This window comes from Callithrix jacchus, chromosome 5 (assembly GCF_049354715.1).
Source record: "Callithrix jacchus isolate 240 chromosome 5, calJac240_pri, whole genome shotgun sequence".
In the NCBI taxonomy this organism is placed as follows: domain Eukaryota; kingdom Metazoa; phylum Chordata; class Mammalia; order Primates; family Cebidae; genus Callithrix; species Callithrix jacchus.
In genome coordinates, this window is record NC_133506.1 from 164,236,295 (window position 1) to 164,260,977 (window position 24,683).

Genomic DNA, 24,683 nt, shown 5'->3' on the forward strand with positions numbered 1-24,683 from the left:
TTCGTTTCTCAAGACTTTATCAATGTTTATAAAATAACCAAGGGGTGCTTTGTTTAACCCAGTATACTGAGCAGGGATAGGAAAATGCGAATAGTGCTCATTTAAATACATATTCACTAATGTATCTTTGTACATTCTGCGAAAGGCTTGTGGCTCCAGATTGAGTTCAGTTAATTTACGAGACATGTCTGTCGCATAACCTAATTGACAAAGTCATTCTGGTTGTCAGGTCAGCTAGACCAGACTTACTTTCTGATTCATTTTTTCCATTCGAATAAATGTATTAATGATCATTCATATAACACTCTGAATTTGATGTAGGTGCTGTGTCACCTTCGGGATAGAATAAGATACTGTCACTTTCAGCATGTTTTACTGGTGCCTTGTTATTTTGCTTTTACGGAGCTTTCTTCACTCCCTCCCCCACAAATACTTTCTTTGGCAGCAGGAAGGGCCTGGAAGAGGTATGGTTGCTAAGCAAACATGTCTTTTCTTCCATTACCCACTCTCCAATATATCTGAATTCAGAACATTTCAATAAATTCCCGTTTACAAAAGACACTACACTCTTAGGAGAAATGTGTTTCAGACATAGGACACAGAGCCGTCCTGTGTTTACAGTTTCTTGATTAGTATTTCAGATTTTTTTGTCTCATACCCTGAAGACTGTTGCTTTCCTAAACAATACTTTGTAGTCTCCTTTGTTAAATGAGAAAGGGCTATAGTGAAAGGGAAGGCACCTTCACTAGATGCAGTCTAGGCCAAATCACTTGACATGAAGAAGTAGAGAATCATGGAAAAATAGCCTTTAAATTACCCATGCCTTCATCCTCCACAAACTCAGTTCCCCAGTTTGAAGGCTGCTGATCTGTGCTCCCTGTAGCTCCTTTTCCATCCCCCTCCCTGCTCCTTCCATCCAAGACCGTTCTGTCCTTTACCTTAGTCAATACTCAGAGGTCTGTAATCCTTAGTTTATTAAATCAATTGTTTTTGCTCAGACCTTATCTTACTAAATACATCTGAAAATGGGAACACCTACCCTAGCTAAGAAGAAAAGAAAAATGAGGGAGTTAAGGGAGAAGGAGACAGAGCAGAACACTGAAAGGATATGCTGGCATGTTCCATGGCTAATTTTTGTTCCTTTCAGTTTTCTGTTCTTGAATTTTGCCACATCTGTGCTCTTGTCTTTTACCTCTGTTTTTGCTTCATCCTGGCAGTGCCTTCCCTTCCTATCCATCCATATAGCCTTCAGAGAGCAGCACGTCTAAGAAGTGACGATATAATTGCTCTTTCTTTCACACCCCGTTCTTGGTTTGTACTCTGATGTCTAATATTTAAATAACCATAATGCTTTTCATGACGTATTTTCTTTATAAATGCTGTCTGGAATTTGGGGGAAAAAAACCATTGGGGTTTATAAATAGCCCTCCTCAATGTATACCATTACTATCTAATTATCCCGTTTCAGGATCATATTCTATCAGTAATCTACGGTTATTTTTGCTCTCCTGTTCTCTGCAGGAATCAAAAAGATCAGAATCTCTTATGGACATACATCATAAAAAGCTAAAGAGTAAGGCTGCTGAAGACAAAAACAACCCTCAAGAGAGGATACCATTTGACCGTGATAAGGACCTCAAGGTTAATCGGTTTGATGAAGCTCAAAAAAAAGCCCTAATAAAAAAATCTAGAGAACTAAACAGCAGGTTTTCACACGGCAAAGGCAATATGTTTTTATGAGTAAGTATATTTCAGTGAGGTATATTTTAATACTGATCCATGTGAACTTTTCTAAATACTGTTGTCTTTAATAAATTGTGCTGAAATCTATTTCTTTTTAGAATAGATTAAAAATTATATATTTTTTATAAGTAAACTGTGATTTTTGAAGAGTCAGCCTTGTGGGTTGAAAAATACGGCTTGCTAGAAAAGTAGCCTTTCCCTCATAATGACCTGAAAGGATATTGCTATTTAAAATGCTAAAATAAAAACTCAGCTTGTGAGAACCGGCAAAGGAAGGTGTGGATTGATGCTTGAGTGAGTATGCATGCTCTATTAAAGATGAAGAAGGGAGGCTTGCTGGTAGTATGTATGTTAAACAGAATCCCAACTAGAAAATGTTTATTGCTTAGAAAGGTCCCCTGTAAGTTAAGGTTCAAAACTATTGCAATATTCATCCATAGCCCAATCTGACAAGGGTTCAGAATAGTGATTAATACATTACATAAAGCTGGGCGCAGTGGCTCACGCCTGTAATCCCAACACTTTGGGAGACCAATGTGGTGGGATCACTTGAGCCTAGTAGTTTGAGATCAGCCTGCTTAAGATGGTGAGATCCCATATCTACAAAAAAAAAACTAGCCAGGTGCAATGGAGCACACCTGTAGTCCCAGCTACTCAGCAGGCTAAGGAAGGAGGATCCCTGAGCCCAGGAATTCGAGGCAGCAGTGGGCTGTGATTGTGCCATTGTACTCCAGCCTGGGCAACACAATGAGACCTCATCTCTTTCAGAGAAAAAGAAAAAGGCTGGGCACAGTGTCTCACGCCTGGAGTCCTAGCACTTTGGGAGGCCATGGCAGGTGGGTCACCTGAGGTTGAGAGACCAGCCTGACCAACATGGTGAAACTCTGTCTCTACTAAAAATAAAAATTAGCTTGGCATGGTGGCACATCCCTGCAATCCCAGATACTCAGGAGGCTGAGGCAGGAGAATTGCTTGAACCCGGGAGGCGGAGGTTACAGTGAGCCAAGATCTGCACTCCAGCCTGGGCAACAAGAGCAAGAGACTCCATCTCAAAAAAGAAAGAAAAGGAAAAGAAGAAAAGAAATGACACAAAAGCTGAGGTTGCTTCTTAAAACCTTTATGGTTTTTAATTGTATGAAACCTATATCAGTATTCAAATCTGATTTTAATTGTATGAAACCTATACCAGTATTTAAATCTGATTTTAATTGTATGAAACCTATATCAGTATTCAAATCTGATTTTAATTGTATGAAACCTATATCAGTATTCAAATCTGATTTTAATTGTATGAAACCTATATCAGTATTTAAATCTGATTTTAATTGTATGAAACCTATATCAGTATTCAAATCTGATTTTAATTGTATGAAACCTATATCAGTATTCAAATCTGATTTTTGAGGAAAATATAGTTAAATTTAGGAGTATTTCCAACTTACTGAGTTTTCTTATTTTTACCTCAGGGGGATTTCCCTGTGCAATGAAGAAAAGTTGAAGAATTTTCTTTGTCCGTCTTTGTTTTTGGTTTAAGGTTAGAGATTACTTTAGTCTTAAAAGCCACACAAATTTGCCTTGTTCTGTGTGTCCTTTTAAGGTCATGTGGAAACATAAAACTCTTTCTTATGTGGAACAGAATATTCTCTGTGCCTTTAGCTTCCGTGGAAGTGTGGGCTTTTCTTCAATAATGATTTTAAGAGGCTTCCATTCCCCCTGATTTTCGTGGTGTCTCACAAGTACCTGCTAAGGTCTGATCAGGACTGACCGCCGATTCTCTACCACAGCCTGGGTCTCCTCATCAAATACACCCACCGTGTTCTGGAGTGAGGGTGTCAAGTGCTTCCTGTAAACACGTGACTTTGAAAGTGCTTGTTTTTCCCCTTTAACCTGCAGCCAGTGAATACAAACGTACTGGAAAACAGGGTACGGAGTGTTGTCTGTTTTATAATCCGTTTGCTTGTTCTAGCACTCAGGGCTTTTTACTTGTTTCATTTCTTGAATTGTTTTTAAGTCAGAAAGATCTCTGGTTATCTCACGTGCTAAGGAAAAACGGTTTTGGTTTTTCCACCTTCAGTAGTTAGTATTTCTAGGGGAGAAGTTAGCAGTCGGGACAAGCGTGCCATTAACTGTTAACAGTGCGAAATCTGCAAGACTCAGTCTCTACGATCTCAACCAAAGCTTTCTGAGCCCTGGAACTGTGCTCCGGGATGATCTCACTCTACCCCTTTATATACTGTACTTAACCGTTTGTAGCTAATTTATGGGGATCATATCTTCTATGTCGACTATGAATAGAAAAATATTAATCCCTGAATACAAAAATGGAAATGGGAAATTTATCATTATAACCCCCCTGAGTTTGTAATGCTTTAAGCACCACCTCTAAAACTAATGACTGTATAAGATGAGAAATTCTCCTTAAACTGTGAAACCATCGTTAAATCCAAGCCAATTCTGTGAGTCACATGTTCTTGAAGATTAGTCCCAGTCGTCCCACTGGTGTTCTAGTTTCGATGAGACACAAATTTTTAATGGAAAAAGATTCTGATTCCCAGTTCATGGCTTTATGAAAACGGAGTAAACTGTTTATATGATGGCACAAATTATTCTTCCTCTGATAATAACAGTACAATATATTTTTTCCATAGCATCAGTGTAAATCATAGCGAACTAAAGGAGCATTGCTGTTAAAAAGATGAGTCATTCTCCTAAGCAAATTTAAAAAGTTTCTTGTCTACTCAAAATTGAACAGAGCTACCTTTTGACTGAAAATGTCATTTTTAATGAGCAATATTTTCTGAACACAAAATTTTGTACAAGAGTATCTTCATTGCATTCATTTAATTTTGTTATAGTTTTTCCCAATGAAAAGAAAAAGTATTTTCTAGCTCTTCTTCCTTATGTAAATTCTTAACATATATTTTTGAGACATTTGTATTTTTCAAAGTAAAAATGTTATCTTTGGAGACTGACTTCGGTTTGTTTTCCTACTTTAAAGAGAATAGGGATATTTCTGTGTTACCTGGTTACTGTTTCATGCCTCACCTTTGGAGTGACCATGACCTTGGCATAAAGAGAAACCTCTGCTTTCCGCCTAATGCTTCCAGGAGTTAGCTCCTTACTGGCCTTGGAGCTAGTGCTCTTTTGTGCCAACCTGAGGACAGTTTTCACAAAATGTAAGCCCAGTTTCAGAGATTGTTCTGCCCCATGGAGAGACTAATTCCAATTCAAAAATACGGACAGCAAAAGGCCAAAGTCGTTACTGCGCGGAAAGGTGTTCTTTATTTCATCCCCCACTTCCGAAGCTGCAGGAGGCCTCACCGAACCCCAGTCTCCTGTCCATCTGGCAGGACACATTTCAATAAGAACTTTTTAATCTCCTACATTTCTTGGCCAAGTGTCACGGGAATGTGGCCTCTTTTGAAATTTAGAAATGAAGGAGAAAAAAAAGTGACACCGGTGCCCACTTTGGCAGTACATATACCAAAAATTGGAACGATGCAGAGATTGGCACGGCCCCTGCGCAGGGATGACACGAAAATTGGTGAAGCGACCCATATTTAAAAAAAGAAAAAAGAGTAACACCACATTCATAGAATGGAGTAGATACTTTTAATGTTCTTACCAGGTGCCATTTAAGTTTGTAATACTTGAAATTATATGATTTTGTCCCGCTCTCTAAATTGTCATCCTCAATAGATTTACATGTTTCAAATAGTAACCACATTACCTGTAAGTAAATGGTGGGGTTATTGGGTTTAGCAGGTGTGGAAGTAAAGAGCGTTGAACAAAAAAAGAGAGATGGTGGCTGCACCCCTAATAAGACGTCTTCGCAGATAAATGAAATCCTCTTTGTGTCGGGCACAGCATAGTGAATTGTCTTGCTCTTAAAAAGGAAAAAAAAAAGCTCTGATCGAAGAATGTTTAATCTGGTTTAGATGTAGCAGTCACTTGCCATTTAATTTATCATTTTAAGACTGAATGATTCTTTGAATTAACGATTTATTTAGAAGTGAGGTTGAGATTTGCGTGGTACCAAGGCTTACCTGCTTCAGAATATATCTGTAGTTATTGTATAAATCATTTGATCCCAAAACATCATGACATTTTTTGTCTTTATTGAGGGTAGATAATGTCAATGTTAAACTTATAGGAGGCCCTCATCACTTCTCTTTTCACTTTCCATGCAGCGATAGGTATTATTAGAAAAAAGTTATGTGTTGAATTACACCTGAGAGGAAGAATTCCCATGAGAGAAAGCGGTTAGAGATAGTCCCCAGTCAACATCGACAGCCAAGTCTTCTATTTCAGAGTATTGTTTTATTTTTCTTTGGCTTTTGATGCCATTGTGAGATTTGAGTCTGCAGCTTCAAAAGCTCATGCTACTTAGAAGAGGTGTTTTCTGCAGCTTAAAAAATTGCTTGTGACTGCAGTAGGGCACAGTTAAAAAGCTGCTCACTGCCCCTTTCAACCTTTTCATTTTCAGCTTTCCTGAGACTTTATAGAAACAGAATTCCTGAAGTGTAATTTTTTATGTGTAAATAAAGTTTTATCTATATCTGAGAAATTGTAGTTTTTATTTTGGTTTTGTTTTAACAGTATTAGCTTTTCTGAAGCAGGCAGTATTGAGAGAATATTCTGTAAAGGTTTATTGTGGCCAACCAGGTCATTGAAGGCTATTGTAAAAAACAACAACAACTCTTAACTCCAACGCGCTTGCCAGATTTTCATTATCCTAATGTAACTATACAGATACTTGTTTATTTAGAAACACACGGCAGACAAACTGGAAATGCTATGAGAGCACGATGGCACTGTGTTACAACCAGATTCCATTGTTCCTCATATCACAGGACATGTAACAGTGGGTAGGATTTTTTCTGGATTGTTTAATTATGAGTTTTTTTGGTTTGGTTTGGTCTGTCTACCTCCCAAACTGAAAGTGACCAAAAGCGATGCTTTGCAACATTAAAAGCTAAGCGTTGAATGATAGGAACCTGAGCACGTGGGGTCAGAAAGAGAGCCTTTGCTTTCTCAGATCATTTCCCTCTAAGAAGTAATTTTTGAGGAACTTACATGTTTGTTAATGTATTCAGTGCCTCAGTATGTGGTAGGTGCTAAGAACACAGTGGTGAGCCAGGCAGGCGTAGTCCTCCTACCTGCGAGAAGATACTGTGCTGGTCACTTACATGGTATTCACAGGTAAGTAAAGCAGATTCCTTAATTTGTGATTTTTATATGCTAGGGGGAGAGCAGAAAAAGATCTGCGTAAAAACGATGAAGTAATTGCACCTTGTTGATAGGTGTTAGGAAGAAAACAGGGTAGTGAGAGACGAGAACAAGTAGTGGAGAACGGCAGTTCTCTTTAGTTAGGGTCACAAGAAGTCTCTGATGTGTCATTTAAGCTGAAACTTAAAAAGAAGCTAACAGTGTCAAAAGTGACTGATCACATATGCAAATGCCCTGAAGCAATAGTTCCTTGGTGTTTGAAGAACTACACCGGTGTGGCTGGTATATTGTGAGAAATAAGATGGCTCAGGGTTGGGTCTTGCCACTGATGCTATGAAGCCTATATAAGGGCATCTAACCCAGTCCTGGGACGTGAAAGGAAGCTTCCCAGCGGAGAATACTTCTTTTTTGAGACAGAGTCTTGCTCTGTTGCCCAGACTGGAGTGTAATGGCGCAATCTCGGCTCACTGAAGCCTCTGCCTTCCAGGTTCAAGAGATTCTCCTGCCTCAGCCTCCTGATGGCTGGGATTACAGGTGCCTGCCACTATACCTGACTATTTTCTGTATTTTTTGTGGAGACGGGGTTTCACCATGTTGGCCAGGCCATTCTTGAACTCCTGACCTCAAGTGATCCAACTGCCCTGGCCCCCCAAAGTGCTGGGATTACAGGCTTGAGCCACTGCACCAGCCTCCAATGGAGAATACTACTCACCCGAGTTATAAACATCACGTTGGAGTTGGCCAGACGGTTCTCACACCAAAGGTCTCCCTGCTGGCCTTTCAGAATTCCCCAGGTGTGTGTGAATTCACTCTTAGGCCCTTGCTCTGCAAACACCCTGTATGTGGGAACATTGATACACTGAGCTGAACATCGAGCCTGTACTGCAGCATCAAAACCATAAATGTTAAAGAATGGCTGTCTTTCTCAGAAGTTGTAAATTACTTGTTTCCTCCTGGGCCTAATTATTGAGGGTTATTTACATTCTTTTTAAGAACCGAATAGCACCAGCTGAATTCCAACAATTATTAGTCAAGTCTTTAGAATTCTTGACGTCGTAGCATGTTTTTACTGAGGGACTAAAAAACACAGTAGATCAGTCTGTCTCTTAATTTGTAACCGTTTAACCACTTCTCCCAGAGTCACCTAGGAGTTCACTTAAATGCAGATCTCCAGGCCCACACCTCCTGAATAGGAATCTTTGGGGTTAGAATCGGAGAATCTTCATTTTTAACACCTATCCCAGGCCATTCTTTGTAAACTCAAGAACCACTGCACTTATGGGCAGACAAGGTAGCTCACACCTGTAATCTCAGCACTTTGGGAGGCCAAGGTGGGAGGATTGTTTGAAGCCAGGAGTGTGAGGCTACCTTGGCCAATATGGTGAAACCCTGTCTCTAAATAGAAACTAAATTTTTAAAAAGGAACCACTGCACTTACATGTGTTCCTATAAATAATCCCCTCCCCTTGTTGTATCTTCTGTTTTTCCATTATATATTCCTAAATATATAATCACTTCATGTAGCATAGCAACAAACACCAGTACCAGCAATACTTGCTTTATGAAGAATGGACTGTCCCTTTTGTTGAGTGAATGCCTGAAAGCATTCATCCTTCACCCAAGCAGCTGCTGCAGTGCTCGAGATTCCACTACCAGTGATAATTCAGTGTCACTGCACTTTGCCCTCTCTTCAGCACCTTTTAAAGCAGATAAGTCCCAAGAGGAATAGTCAGATTATAAGGTCCTTGTCCCTGGCTGACTTGGGGCCATATAAGATGACTGAATGCCCCAGAAATGCAGAACATTGAAAAGGGAAGGAGCACAAGACGGGAGTACTAGCGGGCTGTAGATAATCTACAAAGGGTGGTCTCTACCTTATGATTATTTTCCTTGCGGGAATTAACCAGTTAATGTTACTTTGAAGTCGTAGATAACTGTGCTTTGGCAGCTAAGGTAATTTCAAAAGGAACTAAGTTGACTTTTAGATACCAGTTTCTGTATTTGCTGACAAAGAAAAGACAACAGTAGGTAAAAGAATGTTAAAAAGAAACAAAAGGCCAGGCACAGTGGCTCACATCTGTAATCCCAGCACTCCGACAGGCCAAGACAGGAGGATCACTTGAGGGCCAGGAGTTCAAGACCAACCTGGGCAACATGGCAAGACCCTGTCTCTACAAAAAAAAAAAAAAAAGATTAAAAAATTAGCTGGGCATGGTGGCATGCATCTGTAGTCCCAGCTACTCAGGAAGCTGAGGCAGGAGGATCACTTGAGCCCAAGAATTCGAGGCTGCAGTGAGGTATGAACGCACCACTGCACTCTAACCAGGGAGATACAGAGAGACCCTGTCTCTAAAAAATAAAAATAAAAAAGCCACAAAGTCATGCAGATCTAGAAACGAAAGACAAACAAGAAAAGCTACAAATAAAAGCTGCATCACTGTTTTGAGATCTGGACAAATTTCAAGAATATTGAAAAGAAGCATTTCAAAGTTCATATTCATACCTCCGATTACTTCCCACTGTCCTGTCCTCTGTGGAGCTTCCATTTGTTTTCTTTACGATGGGGTAATGTTGCCAAACAGGCTGTGTGACAAGGGATTTACTACCAGTTTTATCGTCATACAGTCAGAGCTCTGAGATAAAAATCCACGTGTTCCTTTCTAATCACGGGGTGCAAGAGAACAAATGAAGTTGCTTCTGTTTATAACATGATGACTTTGTCGTTCTAGGTGATGGCTGAAAGCAACACATTTTGCTCAGCTAAGGATAAACAATACTATAACACCCGACTCACACTACACACTTAACAAAAGCAATTAATCATCAGCCTAAGATTGCCGCTTTTTATAACAGGTACAGATACAGTTTTTAATATCGACCAGCAAATAAATCTAGAAATTGTGATCATTCTTCAGTCTTCATTTTAACTGAATTTAAATTTGTGTTTTTCCCCAACAGCTTTGTATATTGGTTAATAAAACTGTCATATTGGAAAACAGATTCTTAAATTTTAAAATGTTTGCCGTCAAATGACAGTTTATCAATAAAGATTCAAAACTATCTCTTAACCCGTCCGTTTGTAAGATGTTCATCAATCCATTAAACTGTGTTGCCTGTAAGAAAATGATGTGAAAAGATGGCTTCAGAGTATTTCCTTCTACCAGCAAATCATAAAGAGCTTTTTAAAATCACATTTATAATCTTTCCAGTGAGCATATATGAACACGCAGTGGGGCTGCATCTTTACTGAGTATTTACCAGAACTGTGTAATGCCTAGGCTTAGGCAAATGGAAGGTCATGATTGAACAAAAATGATGACCAGTTTTGTCAGCAGAATCAATGTCTTTCAAACTTCGATGTTCATCAGAATCCCCTGGGAGCTTATTACAAACATAGATGCCCTAACCTTATCGGAGATATTTTTCGGAGACTGAGTGAGTCTCACTCTGTTACCCAGACTGGAGTGCAGTGGTGTGATCTTGGCCCACAGCAACCTCCAGCTCCCAGGCTCAAGCGAATCTCATGCCTCAGCCTCCTGAGTAGCTAGGATTACAGGCATGCACCACACACCAGGCTACCGTTTGTATTTTTGGTAACAACAGGGGTTTCACCATGTTGGCCAGGCTGGTCTCGAACTCCTGGTCTTAAGTGATCCACCCACCTCAGCCTCCCAAAGGGCTGGGATTACAGGTGTGAGCCACCATGCCCAACCAATCAGGTTTTGATTTCATCTGTAGGTTGGGGGTTGGGCCATCTATTTTGGGCAAGCTGCCCAGGTGATTCTGTGTACTCTGAAGTATGAGAATCAAACTTGGTTTGGCCCAAACATGACATTTCTAGAGATTCTTAAAATTTAAAATGTTTACAGTCAAACCACAGTTTAGAATCTGACATTAAGAATAACAGAATCGAGATTAAGGTTTCTTTTCCAGCGGTGACAACCTACGCGTGAGAACATGCCCCTCGCAAAGGATCTCCTTCATCCCTCTCCAGAAGAGAAGAGGAAACAGGAAGAAGCGCCTGGTGCAGAGCCCCAGTTCCTACTCCATGGATGTGAAGTGCCCAGGATGCTGTAAAATCACCCCGGTCTTCAGCCAGGCACAAACGGTAGTTCTGTGTGTTGGCTGCTCCACTGTCCTCTGCCAGCTCCAGGAGGAAAAGCAAGGCTTACAGGAGGATGTCCTTTCAGGAGGAAGCAGCGCTAAAAGCACTCCGAATCAAGATGAGTGGGAAACCATCTCAATAAACACATTTTGGATTAAAAAAAAAAAAGGGTTTCTGGAATCAAAGATGTTGTTTTGTCAGATTGTGACCACTGAGCCTCTTGATTCAAAAGATAGAAGGCAAAACTCATTTTCCCAGGCTCCCTTGCTGCTAGAGCACAAGTCTGTGGCCTGGTCTCTGCCAGTCAGCTGCACCCACGTGCAATCGGTATTCCAAGGGAGAAAAAGGAAGAAGTTTGCATTCCCAGAAGCATCTTGTGATAGCCTGTTAGTGGACCTGGCCAGATCTTCAGCAGCAGCAGGGTTGGTATGCCTGGCACCCAGTTCCAAGCATCAGTGGTGCCAACTGCTGTGACTGAGACAGGCTTCCCTAGAGGAGGACTGCAGTGTGGGTGGACACTCCTGCCTATGTAACTTCTGGGTCTGCTTAAACTAATCAGAGTATATTACTTTGTTTGCAACTAAGCCCTGACTAACATGGAAGTTATACCATGCCAGTTAAGCATGGTGTAAGCTTTGGAGACCGCAGCCTGCAATCAATTCCAGTGTAAACACTAGCGATGTTCACTTGAGAAAGTTTCTTAATCAATTTCAACTGTCTTTGTCTCCTGAATGGGGCAGTAACAACTCACAAGGCGTTAACAGGATGACATGAGATGAATATTTAAACAATTAGCACCAAATCCAGCAATACATGATGGCCGTTATTGTAGCCACCTGGCTAATAGATGTACTCAGACAACTTTGGCAGACAGGCTTACTTATGACCTCAGAAGATTCGTATATTGGAACTCCTGGCAGCAAGTAATAGCAACCCAACTCAAATTGGCTTAATAGTTGATTCACTCATGTGGCCAAGCATAGTGGCTCACACATGTAATCCCAGCACTTTGGGAGGCCAAGCCAGGAGGACTGTTTGAGGCCAGGAGTTCGAGACCAGCCTGAGCAACACAGGAGACCATGTCTGTACAAAAAATTTTTTAAATTAGCTGGGCATGATGGTGTGTACCTGTAGTCTCAGCTACTTGGAAGACTGAGATGGGAGGTTGAGGCTGCAATGAGCCATGTTCACGGCACTGCACTCCAACCTGGGTGACAGAGTGAGATTCCTTCTCAAAAAAATAATTAAAAGATTTTTAAGCTGGGCGCAGTGGCTCACGCCTGTAATCCCAGCACTTTGGGAGGCCGAGGCAGGTGGATCATGAGGTCAAGAGATCAAGACCACCCTGGTCAATGAGGTGAAACCCCGTCTCTACTAAAAATACAAAAATTAGCTGGGCATGGTGGCGCGTGCCTGTAATCCCAGCTACTCGGGAGGCTGAGGCAGGAGAATTGCCTGAACCCAGAAGGCGGAGGTTGCGGTGAGCCGAGATCATGCCATTGCACTCCAGCCTGGGTAACAAGAGCGAAACTCCGTCTCAAAAAAAAAAAGATATTTAAAAACATAATTTAAAAGAAAAAACAAAAGAAGCAACCAAAGAAAAGAAGAAGAAATAAAGATTTATTCGCTCATGTAATTATAAGTCCAGGCAGTAGCCCTGGCTTTAGGTACAACGGGATCTGGGTGCCCAAAATGTGTCACAGGATTCTGTCTCTGCTCCTTGGCCTGCCTTCCCTTGTGTGGACCTCACCTCAGGTGGGCTTCCTAGACAGGGACAAACTGGATAGCAGCACATCTAAAGTGACATTCTGCCAGTTTAACAAACCAGGGAAAAGCGAGCTGCTCTTTTCCAGTAGTTCCTGCTGCATTCCAAGAACCGCTGCCGACTGGCTCAGCTTCGGTCACTCGTTCACCCTAAATCAACCACACGGTCACGGTAAAACACCCAATAGGCCGGGCGCGGTGGCTCAAGCCTGTAATCCCAGCACTTTGGGAGGCCGAGGCGGGTGGATCACGAGAGATCGAGACCATCCCGGTCAACATGGTGAAACCCTGTCTCTACTAAAAATACAAAAGATCAACTGGGCACGGTGGCGCGTGCCTGTAATCCCAGCTACTCGGGAGGCTGAGGCAGGAGAATTGCCTGAACCCAGGAGGCGGAGGTTGCGGTGAGCCGAGATCGCGCCATTGCACTCCAGCCTGGGTAACAAGAGCGAAACTCCGTCTCAAAAAAAAAAAAAAAAAAACACCCACTAACCCAGGCTGGTTCCTATCTCCACCCATGAGGCCAAAGGGTGGGTTAAACTCTACCTAAACCACCTAGACCAAGAACTTGGCAGAAGAGTTCCCCAAAAGAAAGTAGAAATGTTTTTGGAAACAAAGATAACATATACCAGAAAGGCAAAAACATCTGATGCTTGCTATGGCCCCCTCTCACCTTTGATTCCCACCAGTTTTCTAATGAGAGTACAGACACTGTGTTTTACCAAATTGGGGTCTCGCCCACCTACCTGTCTGTTCATCACAGGTTTACCAATGTTAGCATCTGGCCATGTGAACCCCCTTTCATTAGATAGCAGCTAGTCCTGTCTCATGGTTATGAATTTTCATGTGCAGAGGGGATGGGGGCACATGCTAACATCGACATGCTTCAGAGATGACTCAGCCAGGGTAGGTGCTGCCCAGTATGATGGCACTGTTTCTAAAATGCCTGCCCCTCCCCTCCTGCCCCCCTCCTGCCCCCTCCTGCCCCTCTCCTCCTGCCCCTCCCCTCCTGCCCCCTCCGGCCCCTCCCCTCCTGCCCTCCCTCCTGCCCTCCCTCCTGCCCCTCCCCTCCTGCCCTCCCTCCTGCCCCCCTCCTGCCCCTCTCCTCCTGCCCTTCCCCTCCTGCCCCCTCCGGCCCCTCCCCTCCTGCCCTCCCCTCCTGCCTCTCCCCTCCTGCCCTCCCCTCCTGCCCCTCCCCTCCTGCCCTCCCTCCTGCCCCCTCCTGCCCTCCCTCCTGCCCCTCCCCTCCTGCCCCTCCCCTCCTGCCCTCCATCCTGCCCCCTCCTGCCCCTCTCCTCCTGCCCCTCCCCTCCTGCCCCCTCTGGCCCCTCCCTTCCTGCCCTCCCCTCCTGCCCCTCCCCTCCTGCCCCTGCCCTCCTGATTTGCTTCCATCACATCCTCTGACATCAAGAAGTACATTTAGCACAAACAAGGTAGATGAGAAATGAGCTGTCACAGTTTATTCACCACATTCTGCTGCAACTTATAAATCAGAGTACAATTCAAAGTGATTTCTTTAGCCTTTCCATCTTAAAAATATATATAAGAAGAAAGGGAAATGAAAAAAATATGAAGGATAATCAGCTCCAGCCCAATCAATAGCAAGGAAGCCTGCCTGACTCTGCCAATTAATTGTGTTTCTTGGCTATGAGATGTCCAGTGACAGGAGGCTTGGAAAGAGGTTAGCCAAAGTGGAAACCAGATTCACCGTAACTTCAGGCCCAAGGGCCCTAGAGTTAGCAACTCCTGGCTGACGATTATCGTTGGTTGAGGATGTTGGTGGGCCACTGGATTCCTCAGCTGCTCTGCAGTTCTCAGCCTCAGTGCACCATGTTTCCCTAAAGGAAATGGGAGGTATGGTTACCAAAAGAAGATAACATATTCTAGGTAGGCAAAAACAAGAAAAAAGAAACTGCAATCAGTTAAAAGCCTGACGTGGAGTAGTTGGAAAAGGTTTTCTTAAAGCATTATGAGGTCGTTATTTAATAAATGGTTGTTTATAATTAGTAATCACATATGATGCTGTAATCCTGCGGGCCTCCCACGCATGGCCATTACATAACTTGTAAATATATTATTCTAAAGAGAATAGAAGGTCAGCATGGTGGCTCCCACCTGTAACCCCAGCACTTTGGGAGATAGTCAGGAGGATCACTTGTTTTCAGGAGTTCAAGACCAGCCTGGCGTCTCTATCAAAAATATAAAATTTAAGGCCGGGCGCGGTGGCTCACGCCTGTAATCCCAGCACTTTGGGAGGCCGAGGCGGGTGGATCACGAGGTCAAGAGATCGAGACCATCCTGGTCAACATGGTGAAACCCCGTCTCTACTAAAAATACAAAAAATTAGCTGGGCATGGTGGTGTGTGCCTATAATCCCAGCTACTCAGGAGGCTGAGGCAGGAGAATTGCCTGAACCCAGGAGGCGGAGTTTGCAGTGAGCTGAGATCGCGCCATTGCACTCCAGCCTGGGTAACAAGAGCGAAACTCCATCTCAAAAAAAAAAAAAAAAAATACAAAATTTAGTCAGGCATGGTGGCACGTGCCTGTAGTTTCAGCTACTCGGGAGGCTGAGGCAGGAGAGTCACTTGAACCCACGAGGCAGAGGTTGCAGTGAGCCAAGATCGTGCCACTGCATTCCAGCCTGGGTGACAGAGCAAGATTCTGTCTTAAAAAAAAAAAAAAAAAAAACAGAGAAAGTATTTTTCTCCTTACACAGGTAAATATTCCTAAATGAATTTGTTTATACTGCCTAGTGAGCAGCTGAACTTCAGTGTGAGCAGTAATGACATTAATTCAGGCATTTAATATTACAAGTTATTCCTATTAGAGTGTGAGCTTTGAGTTCTCATTACAATGCAAAGACAAGATGTAGTTATAGCCACAAAAAAAAAAAAACAGCCAGTAGAATTGGATGGAAGAGAAAGAACAAATACAAAAGAAGAAAGTTGTGCTACACTCGGACAAACCTATGGCGGGTTTATCTAGAAAACTGTTTATTGGCCGGGTACAGTGGCTCATGCCTATCATCCCAGCACCTTAGGAAGCCAACGCGGGTGGATCGCCTGAGGTCAGGAGTTCGAGACCAGCCTTGGCCAACATGGTGAAACGTTCATCTCTTCTAAAAACCCTCATCTCTATTTTTATGAGGGTTTTACCTCAAAAAATATATAAAATTCGCTGGGCGTGGTGGCTTATGCCTGTAGTCCCAGCTACTCAGGAGGCTGAGGCATGAGAATCACTTGAACCCAGGAGGCAGAGGTTGCAGTGAGCTCAGATCACGCCACTGCACTCCAGCCTGAGTGACAGAGGGAGACTCCATCTCAAAAAAGCAAAAGCAGAACCTGTTTCTTATTCTAGTTTTGATATCTCAAGAAAAAACATGGTAAGAAAAGAAGATCTAGAGAACAACTAAATTGATTAGTAGTTCTTGTCTGCAAATATGTATCAAGCTTCCACAATGTGTGAAACTGGCCTGGAGATACCAAAGCAACAGAGGCATGGTCCTCAGCTTCGCAGTGTAGTGGGAGAGACAGAGACCCGGAAATCGCTCTAATTACGCAATACGGTGAGCAGAGAACAGAGGGATGTGCAGGACACCGACTGAGGTCACAGAGGGGAAGCACTAGCAATGCCTAGGGACGAGCTGACAGAATGAGAGAGGAACACAGAGGGGCCTGAGGTGTCATTGCTGCTGCTGTTGTGTGTACATTTAGGGGTGAGAAAGGCCAGCTTGAAAGGAAGCAGCAGTGGAAGGCGAGAGCTGGAGTAACTAAGAGAAAACAGATCCAGTGGGAAGGCTCTACGGGATGACGGATAAGTGGCTGGCTCAGAATAAACAGGGAGAGGGGCCCGACTCCCTCCAAACCCAGAGAAGAGCAGGTAAAGATGGTTTTGTGTGGTCACAAGCTTGGAGGTAACGGGCCAGAAGGTTAAGGGGGAGTAGAACAGGTATATTAGATTTATTGGAGTAGAGGTTTTTAACCTTTCAGGATGTTGAGAATCTGATGAAAACTATGGATGTTTTTCTCTCAAAAAGGCACATTAGGCCAGGAGCCAGGGCTCACGCCTGTAATCCCAGCACTTTGGGAGGCCAAGGCAGGAGGATCACTCGAGCCTGGGAGTTCAAGACCAGCCTGGGCAATATAGTGAGACCTTGTCTGTACAAAAAAAAAAAAAAAAAATTAAAACTAGCTGAGGTGGTGGTGCATGCCTGTGGTTCCAGCTACTTGGGAAGCTGAGGTGAAAGGAGCACTTGAGCTCAGAAGCAGAGGCTGCAGTGAGCCAAGATCACACCACTGCACTCCAGTCTGGACAACAGAGCAAGACCAGGTCTCAAAAAAAGGCACATTACCCAAATTTTAACATATAATTTCAGTTTCTTAATCTGTGAATCCCACCCACAGACACCAGGTGGAGAACCTGCCTTCTACCCGGGGAAGACAGATCATTTGCTGAGAGTAAGAACTGCAGGGATCGGGCGCTTCAAGCTTTGGAATAAACACTGCAGGCCACGTGAGAGGGACTGAGGCAAAGACAAGCAGACTGCAAAGCTGAAGTTCCTGCCCGGGTTAGAAGCAGTGACATGTCTGTCAGCACAGCTGTGCCGAGGTGAAATGCAGCAATGATTAGGGAACACGGAAGTGATGAACATGAATTCCAGACCAGTTACGGAAGAAGAGAGCCCAGGAGGGGACTGACAAACTGGGACAGAGGGCCTCATGAGCAGGAAGGGATGCTACCTCACGTTATACCAGAAACTCCTTGAATTGCATTGATCCTCCTCCCTTGCTGGGTAGGCACCCCCATTAGCTCTTTGGATCTGTCACTCATTTTCTTTCTTTCTTTTTTTTGTTTTTAATAGAGACGGGGTTTCACCATGTTGGTGAGGATGGTCTCGATCTCTTGACCTCGTGATCCGCCCTCCTCGGCTTCCCAAAGTGCTGGGATTACAGGCGTGAGCCACCCCGCCCAGCCTTTTTTTTTTTTTTTTTTCTTTTTGTCATTAATTTTCAAAACCCATCTTCCCATCTTCCCCTCATGGTCCCATCTGGGTCTCCTCTGTACCTCTCCCTGACTACTTGCTCTTTTCCCTCCACATACAAACATGCTCGAGGCAAACAAAACAGCAGAAACGATGAGCCTTCAAGGACAAGGTTAGATGGAATTAAAGCTCATCTGCTACGGAAAGTTCTGAAACAGATGCATTTGTAAAGATAGCATTTCAGATCTGTGGGAGGAAAAGCAGATTACTCATAAATGATGTTGAAACTACTGGGTGCACATGTCAGGGGGAAATACCTTAGATCTCTGTAAATCAAAATAAGCTCCAGATATTAAACCTTTTTTTCCCCCTGGGACAGAGTCTCACTCCGTCACCCAGGCTGGAGTGCAGTGGTGCCATCTTGACTCACTGCAACCTCCACCTCCTGGGTTCAAGCAATTTTCCTGCCTCAGCCTCCCGAGTAGCTAGAATTACAGGCGCACACCAGAACGCCTGGCTACTGTTTGTATTTTTAGTAGAGACAGAGTTTCAACATGTTGCCCAGGCTGGTCTCAAACTCCTGACCTCAGGTGATCCACTGCCTCAGCCTCCCAAAGTGCTGGGTTTCTAGGTGTGAGCCACCGCAACTGGCCAGATTAAACATTTATAAATGTAGGAAGTGAAACCATAAAAGTTCTGATGGAAAACATAGGAAAATTAATTTTGTATTATATATATATATATATGATGCAAAATAAAACTTTTTTTTTTTATCATGTTGGAATTGGCAAGGACTTTCTAAGGACAAAATAACAGCCAGAAGCCCTAACATAAAACATCAAGAAATCGGTCTATATTAAAGAAAAATTCTGCATAGAAAGCGTAATCAAAAGACGAATATTTGCAACTCACATCACAGACAAAAGCCTGAGTTCTTAGCATTTGAACAGCCGATGAAAATAAGAAAAAAGAAAAAAAAGAACCAGCAAGCCAATAGAATCGACAAAGAATCTGAACACGATTCACAGAAGAAAAAGAGTTCTTAAAGAAAAGAAAGTCAACCAGACTCGTAAAAAGGACATGCGAACCAAAGCTGCAATGAGAAATCCCTTTTTACCGGATTAGCAAAGCGAAAACTACGTGGAAACACCCTGTGTGGGAAAAGCTGGTGGGAAACTGGCTCCCTCGTGCACTGCTGGTCAATATAAATCGATGTGGCCTCTGAAAGCTCACCAAAAGGGGCGTAAATGCACTGCTACCTCCACTCTACCTCTGTTCTACACTGCGTTAAAAGAATGAGTCAGTTCTAGATATCCATCTCCAAGATACAGTCAGAATACTGAAGTGTGGAGAAATGTGTTACCAAAAAGAAAGTACGGAGGGCCTACTTGCTGGTGCTGTCTCCACCTGGATAATCCGTGGGCTCCTCAAACACACACAGCAGGACCGAAAGAGAATTCAATATCTGCTTTAAATCAAAAGCTGCCTATGGAAGCAAAGAATCTCTCTGAGAGAAAGCACAAGAAACCAGTAAGTGTAGCGGCCATGTTCCAGCCTCTCCCCCAATAGTCCCTCTTTCTAAGAATCAGAAGCCCCGGGTGCGGTGGCTCACGCCTGTAATCCCAGCGCTTTGGGAGGCCGAGGCGGGTGGATCACGAGGTCAAGAGATCGAGACCATCCTGGTAAACATGGTGAAACCCGTCTCTACTAAAAATACAAAAATTAGCTGGGCACGGTGGCGCGTGCCTGTAGTCCCAGCTACTCAGGAGGCTGAGGCAGGAGAATTGCCTGAACCCAGGAGGCGGAGGTTGCGGTGAGCCGAGATTACACCATTGCACTCCAGCCTGGGTGACAAGAGCAAAACTCTGTCTCAACAACAACAAAAAAAGAATCAGAAGCACAGACGATGAAGTCGCCCAATCCAGGGCCAGAGAGTCATTCTGGAACTTGGTTATCAACGTGATGCCATAAAAACAAACGTGTAAGATTCAAGTTTGATGACTTTATTTCCCTACTTAAAGTCATTCATTTCTGCCACCCTTTTCACACTCCCTCCCTCCCCCTGCCCAGTGAACAGCCTGTTCCTGCGAGGAGATGCCTGCCTCCTCTGCTCTGGCTGCTTGCACCTGTCCCAAAGACGCTGCCGTACCTGGTCTAACACCGACACCTGCTGCAGGCGTTCCCACCAGCACCGTCGAGGTACCTGCTTCTGCCTGCAGAGCTGTTTGGAACGTGGCAAGCATACGAACCCACATAAAGACAGGCGTCACCGCATGTTGTCCCTTAGTTTATTTTGATGACAAAGTCCGCCTACCGATGAAACACTGTCATTGTTTTGTTTTTCAACCTTGAGGGACAGAATCCGTGAACAGTAGCTCAAAAATACCCTCTAGCTCGGTAGCTTGCACTGGGTTCCCAGCCAGTAGGTCACCACTCATCCTTCCATCAGCTCTGGGACTGCTATGACCTGTTGACTTGTTTTGCAATGGATTAGGAACTGTGCGAAGGCAATATCCTATCTTTTTTATTGGTTATTTCTAACTGGCTATAATAGATACTCAGTGAAGTTTGTGGGAGGGGAGGGAGGGAGAGTTGGATACATCAAAAGAAATGGAGAAAGACTTCTTAAATCCTAAGAGTACAAACTTGCGTTCTGTTCTTGGTGAGGTAGACCTGGAAATGTCAGAGATTCCACAAGGAGGCACTAGAGTTCCACCTGTCTTCCTCCGCCAAGCCAAGCTGGAGCCAACCGAGTCTTGATCCCGGCTGGTACCTTGTTAACAGACGCCTGGTTTAGCCGAGCAAGCCAAGAAAGATGATTTGAAATGAGGGCTGCAGAGGAATGAATGCAGGGAGGTCACAACACTGTTACGGTAATGAAATGAATGAGCATCTTAAAGGGACTTCAATAGAGAGTCCCCGCCCCCACCTCCGGACAGCATCCTACTCCTAGCCCTGGGAGCCGAGCATCCAAACAATCGGATATTGTTTTCTCACTCCAGTTTTTCACCTTCTCTAATGAAGCAAAACACTAAGGCTTGTCATGAGGTTCTCATTCTAGCTCCACAGTATTTCCCAGTTGAGTGCTCTCTTCCTCAGGCCATGACGGATCACAGCTGTCACAAACATTATCCGTATTTCTCCTTGGTAACCTCCCAAGAGGTCACTGAAACTTTCATCCTGGACCTTTGAACCCTAGATTTCTGTGTAGGCAGATAAGAAAGAAAAAAAAATCCTTTTAAATTTCAAATATATATCTAAGTCCTATGAGAGACTGGGAAATGTAACCATGGAAACCAGAGCATGAGTGTAACCATGGAGACCCATTTAAACCGGCTGGGCCATTACCACCTAGAAGCTGGTGGGGCTGTGGCAATTAGAAGGACTGTTAGCCCCAGTTAATACGGTCAAGTGATGACAATTGTTTAGGTGAGTGTTTGACAGACATTTAAGTAATTTCTGGGTACTGCCAATGCTTTAAAATGTTCAAGAGAACGGCTTTTCACAGAGCTTCCTATGCTAGACTAATTTCTGAAGGATCCTCCACATCTTTCTTTCTTTCTTTCTTTTTGAGACGGAGTTTCGCTCTTGTTACCCAGGCTGGAGTGCAATGGCGCGATCTCGGCTCACTGCAACCTCCGCCTCCTGGGTTCAGGCAATTCTCCTGCCTCAGCCTCCTGAGTAGCTGGGATTACAGGCAGGCGCCACCATGCCCAGCTAAATTTTTGTATTTTTAGTAGAGACAGCGTTTCACCATGTTGACCAGGATGGTCTCGATCTCTTGACCTCGTGATCCAACCGCCTCGGCCTCCCAAAGTGCTGGGATTACAGGCGTGAGCCACCGCGCCCGGCCTCTTTTCTTCTTTTCCTGTGCGCATTACAACCCAGCACTCCTCCAGCAGCCACAGCCCTTGACGACAGTTTGGGGAGCCGCTTTGTTGCGTGTTTTGTGCACAAGTGTGGTGAAAAGGTAGAGTGCAGCGTCAAATCTGTGCCTGCCACTTACCCGTGTGTCACCCTAGACAAGCTATCAGACCGTCCTAAACCTTAAGGTTCCTCATCTGTAAAGGGGAAATAAAACCAATCTCTGTAGGTTATTCCGTGGCAACTTCCCACCACTGTGGAACTTTAGGCTGCTACAGGTTTTATCTCCTGATCTCCCAACACCACTCAGCAGCCTTTCAGGTTCTTAGCCCTTTCTCTTTTACTCAATATGCGGTCTAAATGTGTACAGCTTCCGACAAATGCATTCAAAACCAGCCGAGTATGGTGGCTCGTGCCTGTAATCCCAGCTACTGGGGAGGCTGAGGGAGGAGGATCACTTGAGCCTGGAAAGTGGAGGCTGCAGTGAGCCAAGACTGCACCTCTGCACTCCAGCCTGAGTGACAAAGCCAGATCCTGTCTCAAAACAACAACAAGACAAACGACCCTCTGTCTCAGCAGAGAATGATGGAGACTGATGGCCGCTGCAGCTGTGACATGAGGCTTATTTCACACCAGACACGGTTCTGAGCACTTCACATATTGTAACTCATTTGATTCTTACCACAATTCATGGAGGATTATTGTCATCTCCACTCTACAGATGAGAAAACGGAGGCACGTGGTGTTTAGGGACATTTCCCAAGGTCATAAGCTACAGAATGGCAGAAAAAGCGCTTGAACTCTAGTAGTGTCTCCAAAGTCTGCCCTTTCAGCCTTTGTTCAATAGTCAGGCTTTCTCCAACGATAATGTTCACTGTGACTACAGAGTCCAACGGGTATGAGCTCCCTCAGTGTCTCCTGTTCAGCACCAATACCTGCCTCCACTAACCAACGTCTTCATCAGCCCCTCGCCCAGGTTTCAGAGGAAGAACCAGCCTTCCTCGAATCCTCCCGCCCCAACTTCCAGTTCCCTGTTCCCTCAGTTACTGCTTTGTTTCTGATCCCCAGTCCTTCCTCTTACTTGGCACCTTCCTCTCAGTATGTCAGCAGCTCCAAGCCCATCCTACCTTAGAGATGTTTTTCCCCAACCTTGAACTTGGCTGAAATGTCCTACCTTATTTTTTTATTGATTTTATTTTATTTTTTGAGACAGTCTCACTCTGTCACCCAGGCTGGAGTTCAGTGGCACAATCTCAGTTCACTGCAACTTCCACTTCCCGGGTTCGAGAGATTCGATTCTTGTGCCTCAGCCTCCACCGAGTAGCCGGGATTACAGGCACACGCCACCGCGACTAGCTCATTTTTGTATTTTTAGCAGAGAGAGGGTTTCACATGGTGGCCAGGCTGGTCTCGAACTCTTGACCTCAGGTGATCTGCCCGTATCGGCCTCTCAAACTGCTGGGATTACAGGCATGAGCCACAGCGCCTGGCTAGCACTAGACGACTTCTAAGGTCTCTTCAAAGTCACATCCTGTGATGGAGGTATCAAATCAACACATCCAATTAGATCACCCCCATGTGCACGCTTATGACACACAAGCTATGCCACTAACTGCTGTAATACATGGGTGGGAATGAACACTTACCCGTATTTAGATCAAAGACAAATAGAATCAAAGGCCACTTCGAGATGAGACTAGGGTAGGTAAATAGGAGGGGACAAAGGAGTGTCTCATTTAATTAGTTGAGCTGACATTTGTCAGGGCCCAGCTCTTCGCTGGCTCAATGTCGGAAGCTGGGTGGAACAATGAGAACCACGGCGTCTGTGCCCTCCGCATGCTCCTGGCCCAGCACGGCAGGCAGCCACGCAGCCTTCAGATGCAAAGGTCAGGGAAAGAGGGCTGCGGTTAATTCTGTCTGGAAAGGGAACGCAGAATGGAGCACAGGTCTCAAGAAGTTTCTCCGTCGTGACATTCGGTCTGGCTCTTGAGGGGCTAATGGGTTTTTTCAAGTGTAGAAGAGAGAGTTCCACACCGAGGGAACAGAATGAAAAGGAGGACATAGGCTTCGACGCTGAGGCACCTTGGAAACCATTGATTTTCCCAGGTCACAAGCAGGAGCAGCTGAGCCACTACCCAGAACTCCACATGAGAACATCGGCTTCATGAGCCCACAGGCGACATAGGCACCATCTGGAGGATGACGGCTGGGGCACAAGATGTGGGTTGGGAAGGAGAGAAAGAGAGCAGGGTCACCAAGGTTAATACGTGTCATTATTCAGGTGTTCAGAAGGAAATTTTGTTTGTTTGTTTGTTTTGAGACGGAGTTTCGCTCTTGTTACCCAGGCTGGAGTGCAATGGCGCGATCTCGGCTCACCGCAACCTCCGCCTCCTGGGTTCAGGCAATTCTCCTGACTCAGCCTCCCGAGTAGCTGGGATTACAGGCACGCGCCACCGTGCCCAGCTAATTTTTTGTATTTTTAGTAGAGACGGGGTTTCACCATGTTGACCAGGATGGTCTCGATCTCTTGACCTCATGATCCACCCGCCTCGGGCTCCCAAAGTGCTGGGATTACAGGCGTGAGCCACCGCGCCCGGCCAGAAGGAAATTTTTTTTCTTTTCTTTTGCTCTTTCTTTCTTTCCTTCTTCTTTTTTTTTTTTTTTTTTTTTTTTTTTTTTTTTTTTGAGACAGGGTCTTGCTCTGTCACCTAGGCTGGAGTGCAGTGTTGTGTTCATAGCTCACTGCAGCCTCAAACTCCTAGACTTAAGCAACGAGCACCTGGGAGAGCTGCAGAAGCCCGGAGCTATGGGCCAGGCCATGGGGGCAGAGCAGGGCCGGTGGCAGCGCACGGCTTCAGCCTCCGAAATATCTGGATCATAGGCATGTGCCACCACACCCAGCTAATTAGTTTTACATTCTGAGGGGACACAGGGGTCTCATTATGTGACCTAGGCTGGTCTTGAACTCCTGACCTCAAGAGATTTCCCACTTCAACC

At 44.5% G+C, this 24,683-nt stretch overlaps 1 protein-coding gene and 1 non-coding gene across 3 annotated transcripts in view; both read left to right on the forward strand.

Moving 5' to 3' along the window:
- Positions 1 to 6,310, forward strand: part of GPALPP1 (GPALPP motifs containing 1) — a 41,773-nt gene extending 35,463 nt beyond the window's left edge. Inside the window, exons 8-9 of one of the 2 annotated variants that reach the window (XM_008998219.5) lie at positions 1,522 to 1,740; positions 2,654 to 6,310. In XM_008998219.5, the coding sequence (XP_008996467.1) occupies positions 1,522 to 1,740 (219 nt within the window). In that variant the 3' untranslated portion in view covers positions 2,654 to 6,310. The remainder of the gene's footprint in view (positions 1 to 1,521; positions 1,741 to 2,653) is intronic. The other variant, XM_008998218.5, reaches the window with a different exon arrangement.
- On the forward strand, positions 5,203 to 5,307 carry LOC118154282 (U6 spliceosomal RNA). Its single transcript, XR_004744161.1, has one exon. It is a non-coding gene; the product is annotated as a U6 spliceosomal RNA (small nuclear RNA).
- Positions 6,311 to 24,683: the final 18,373 nt, after the last annotated feature.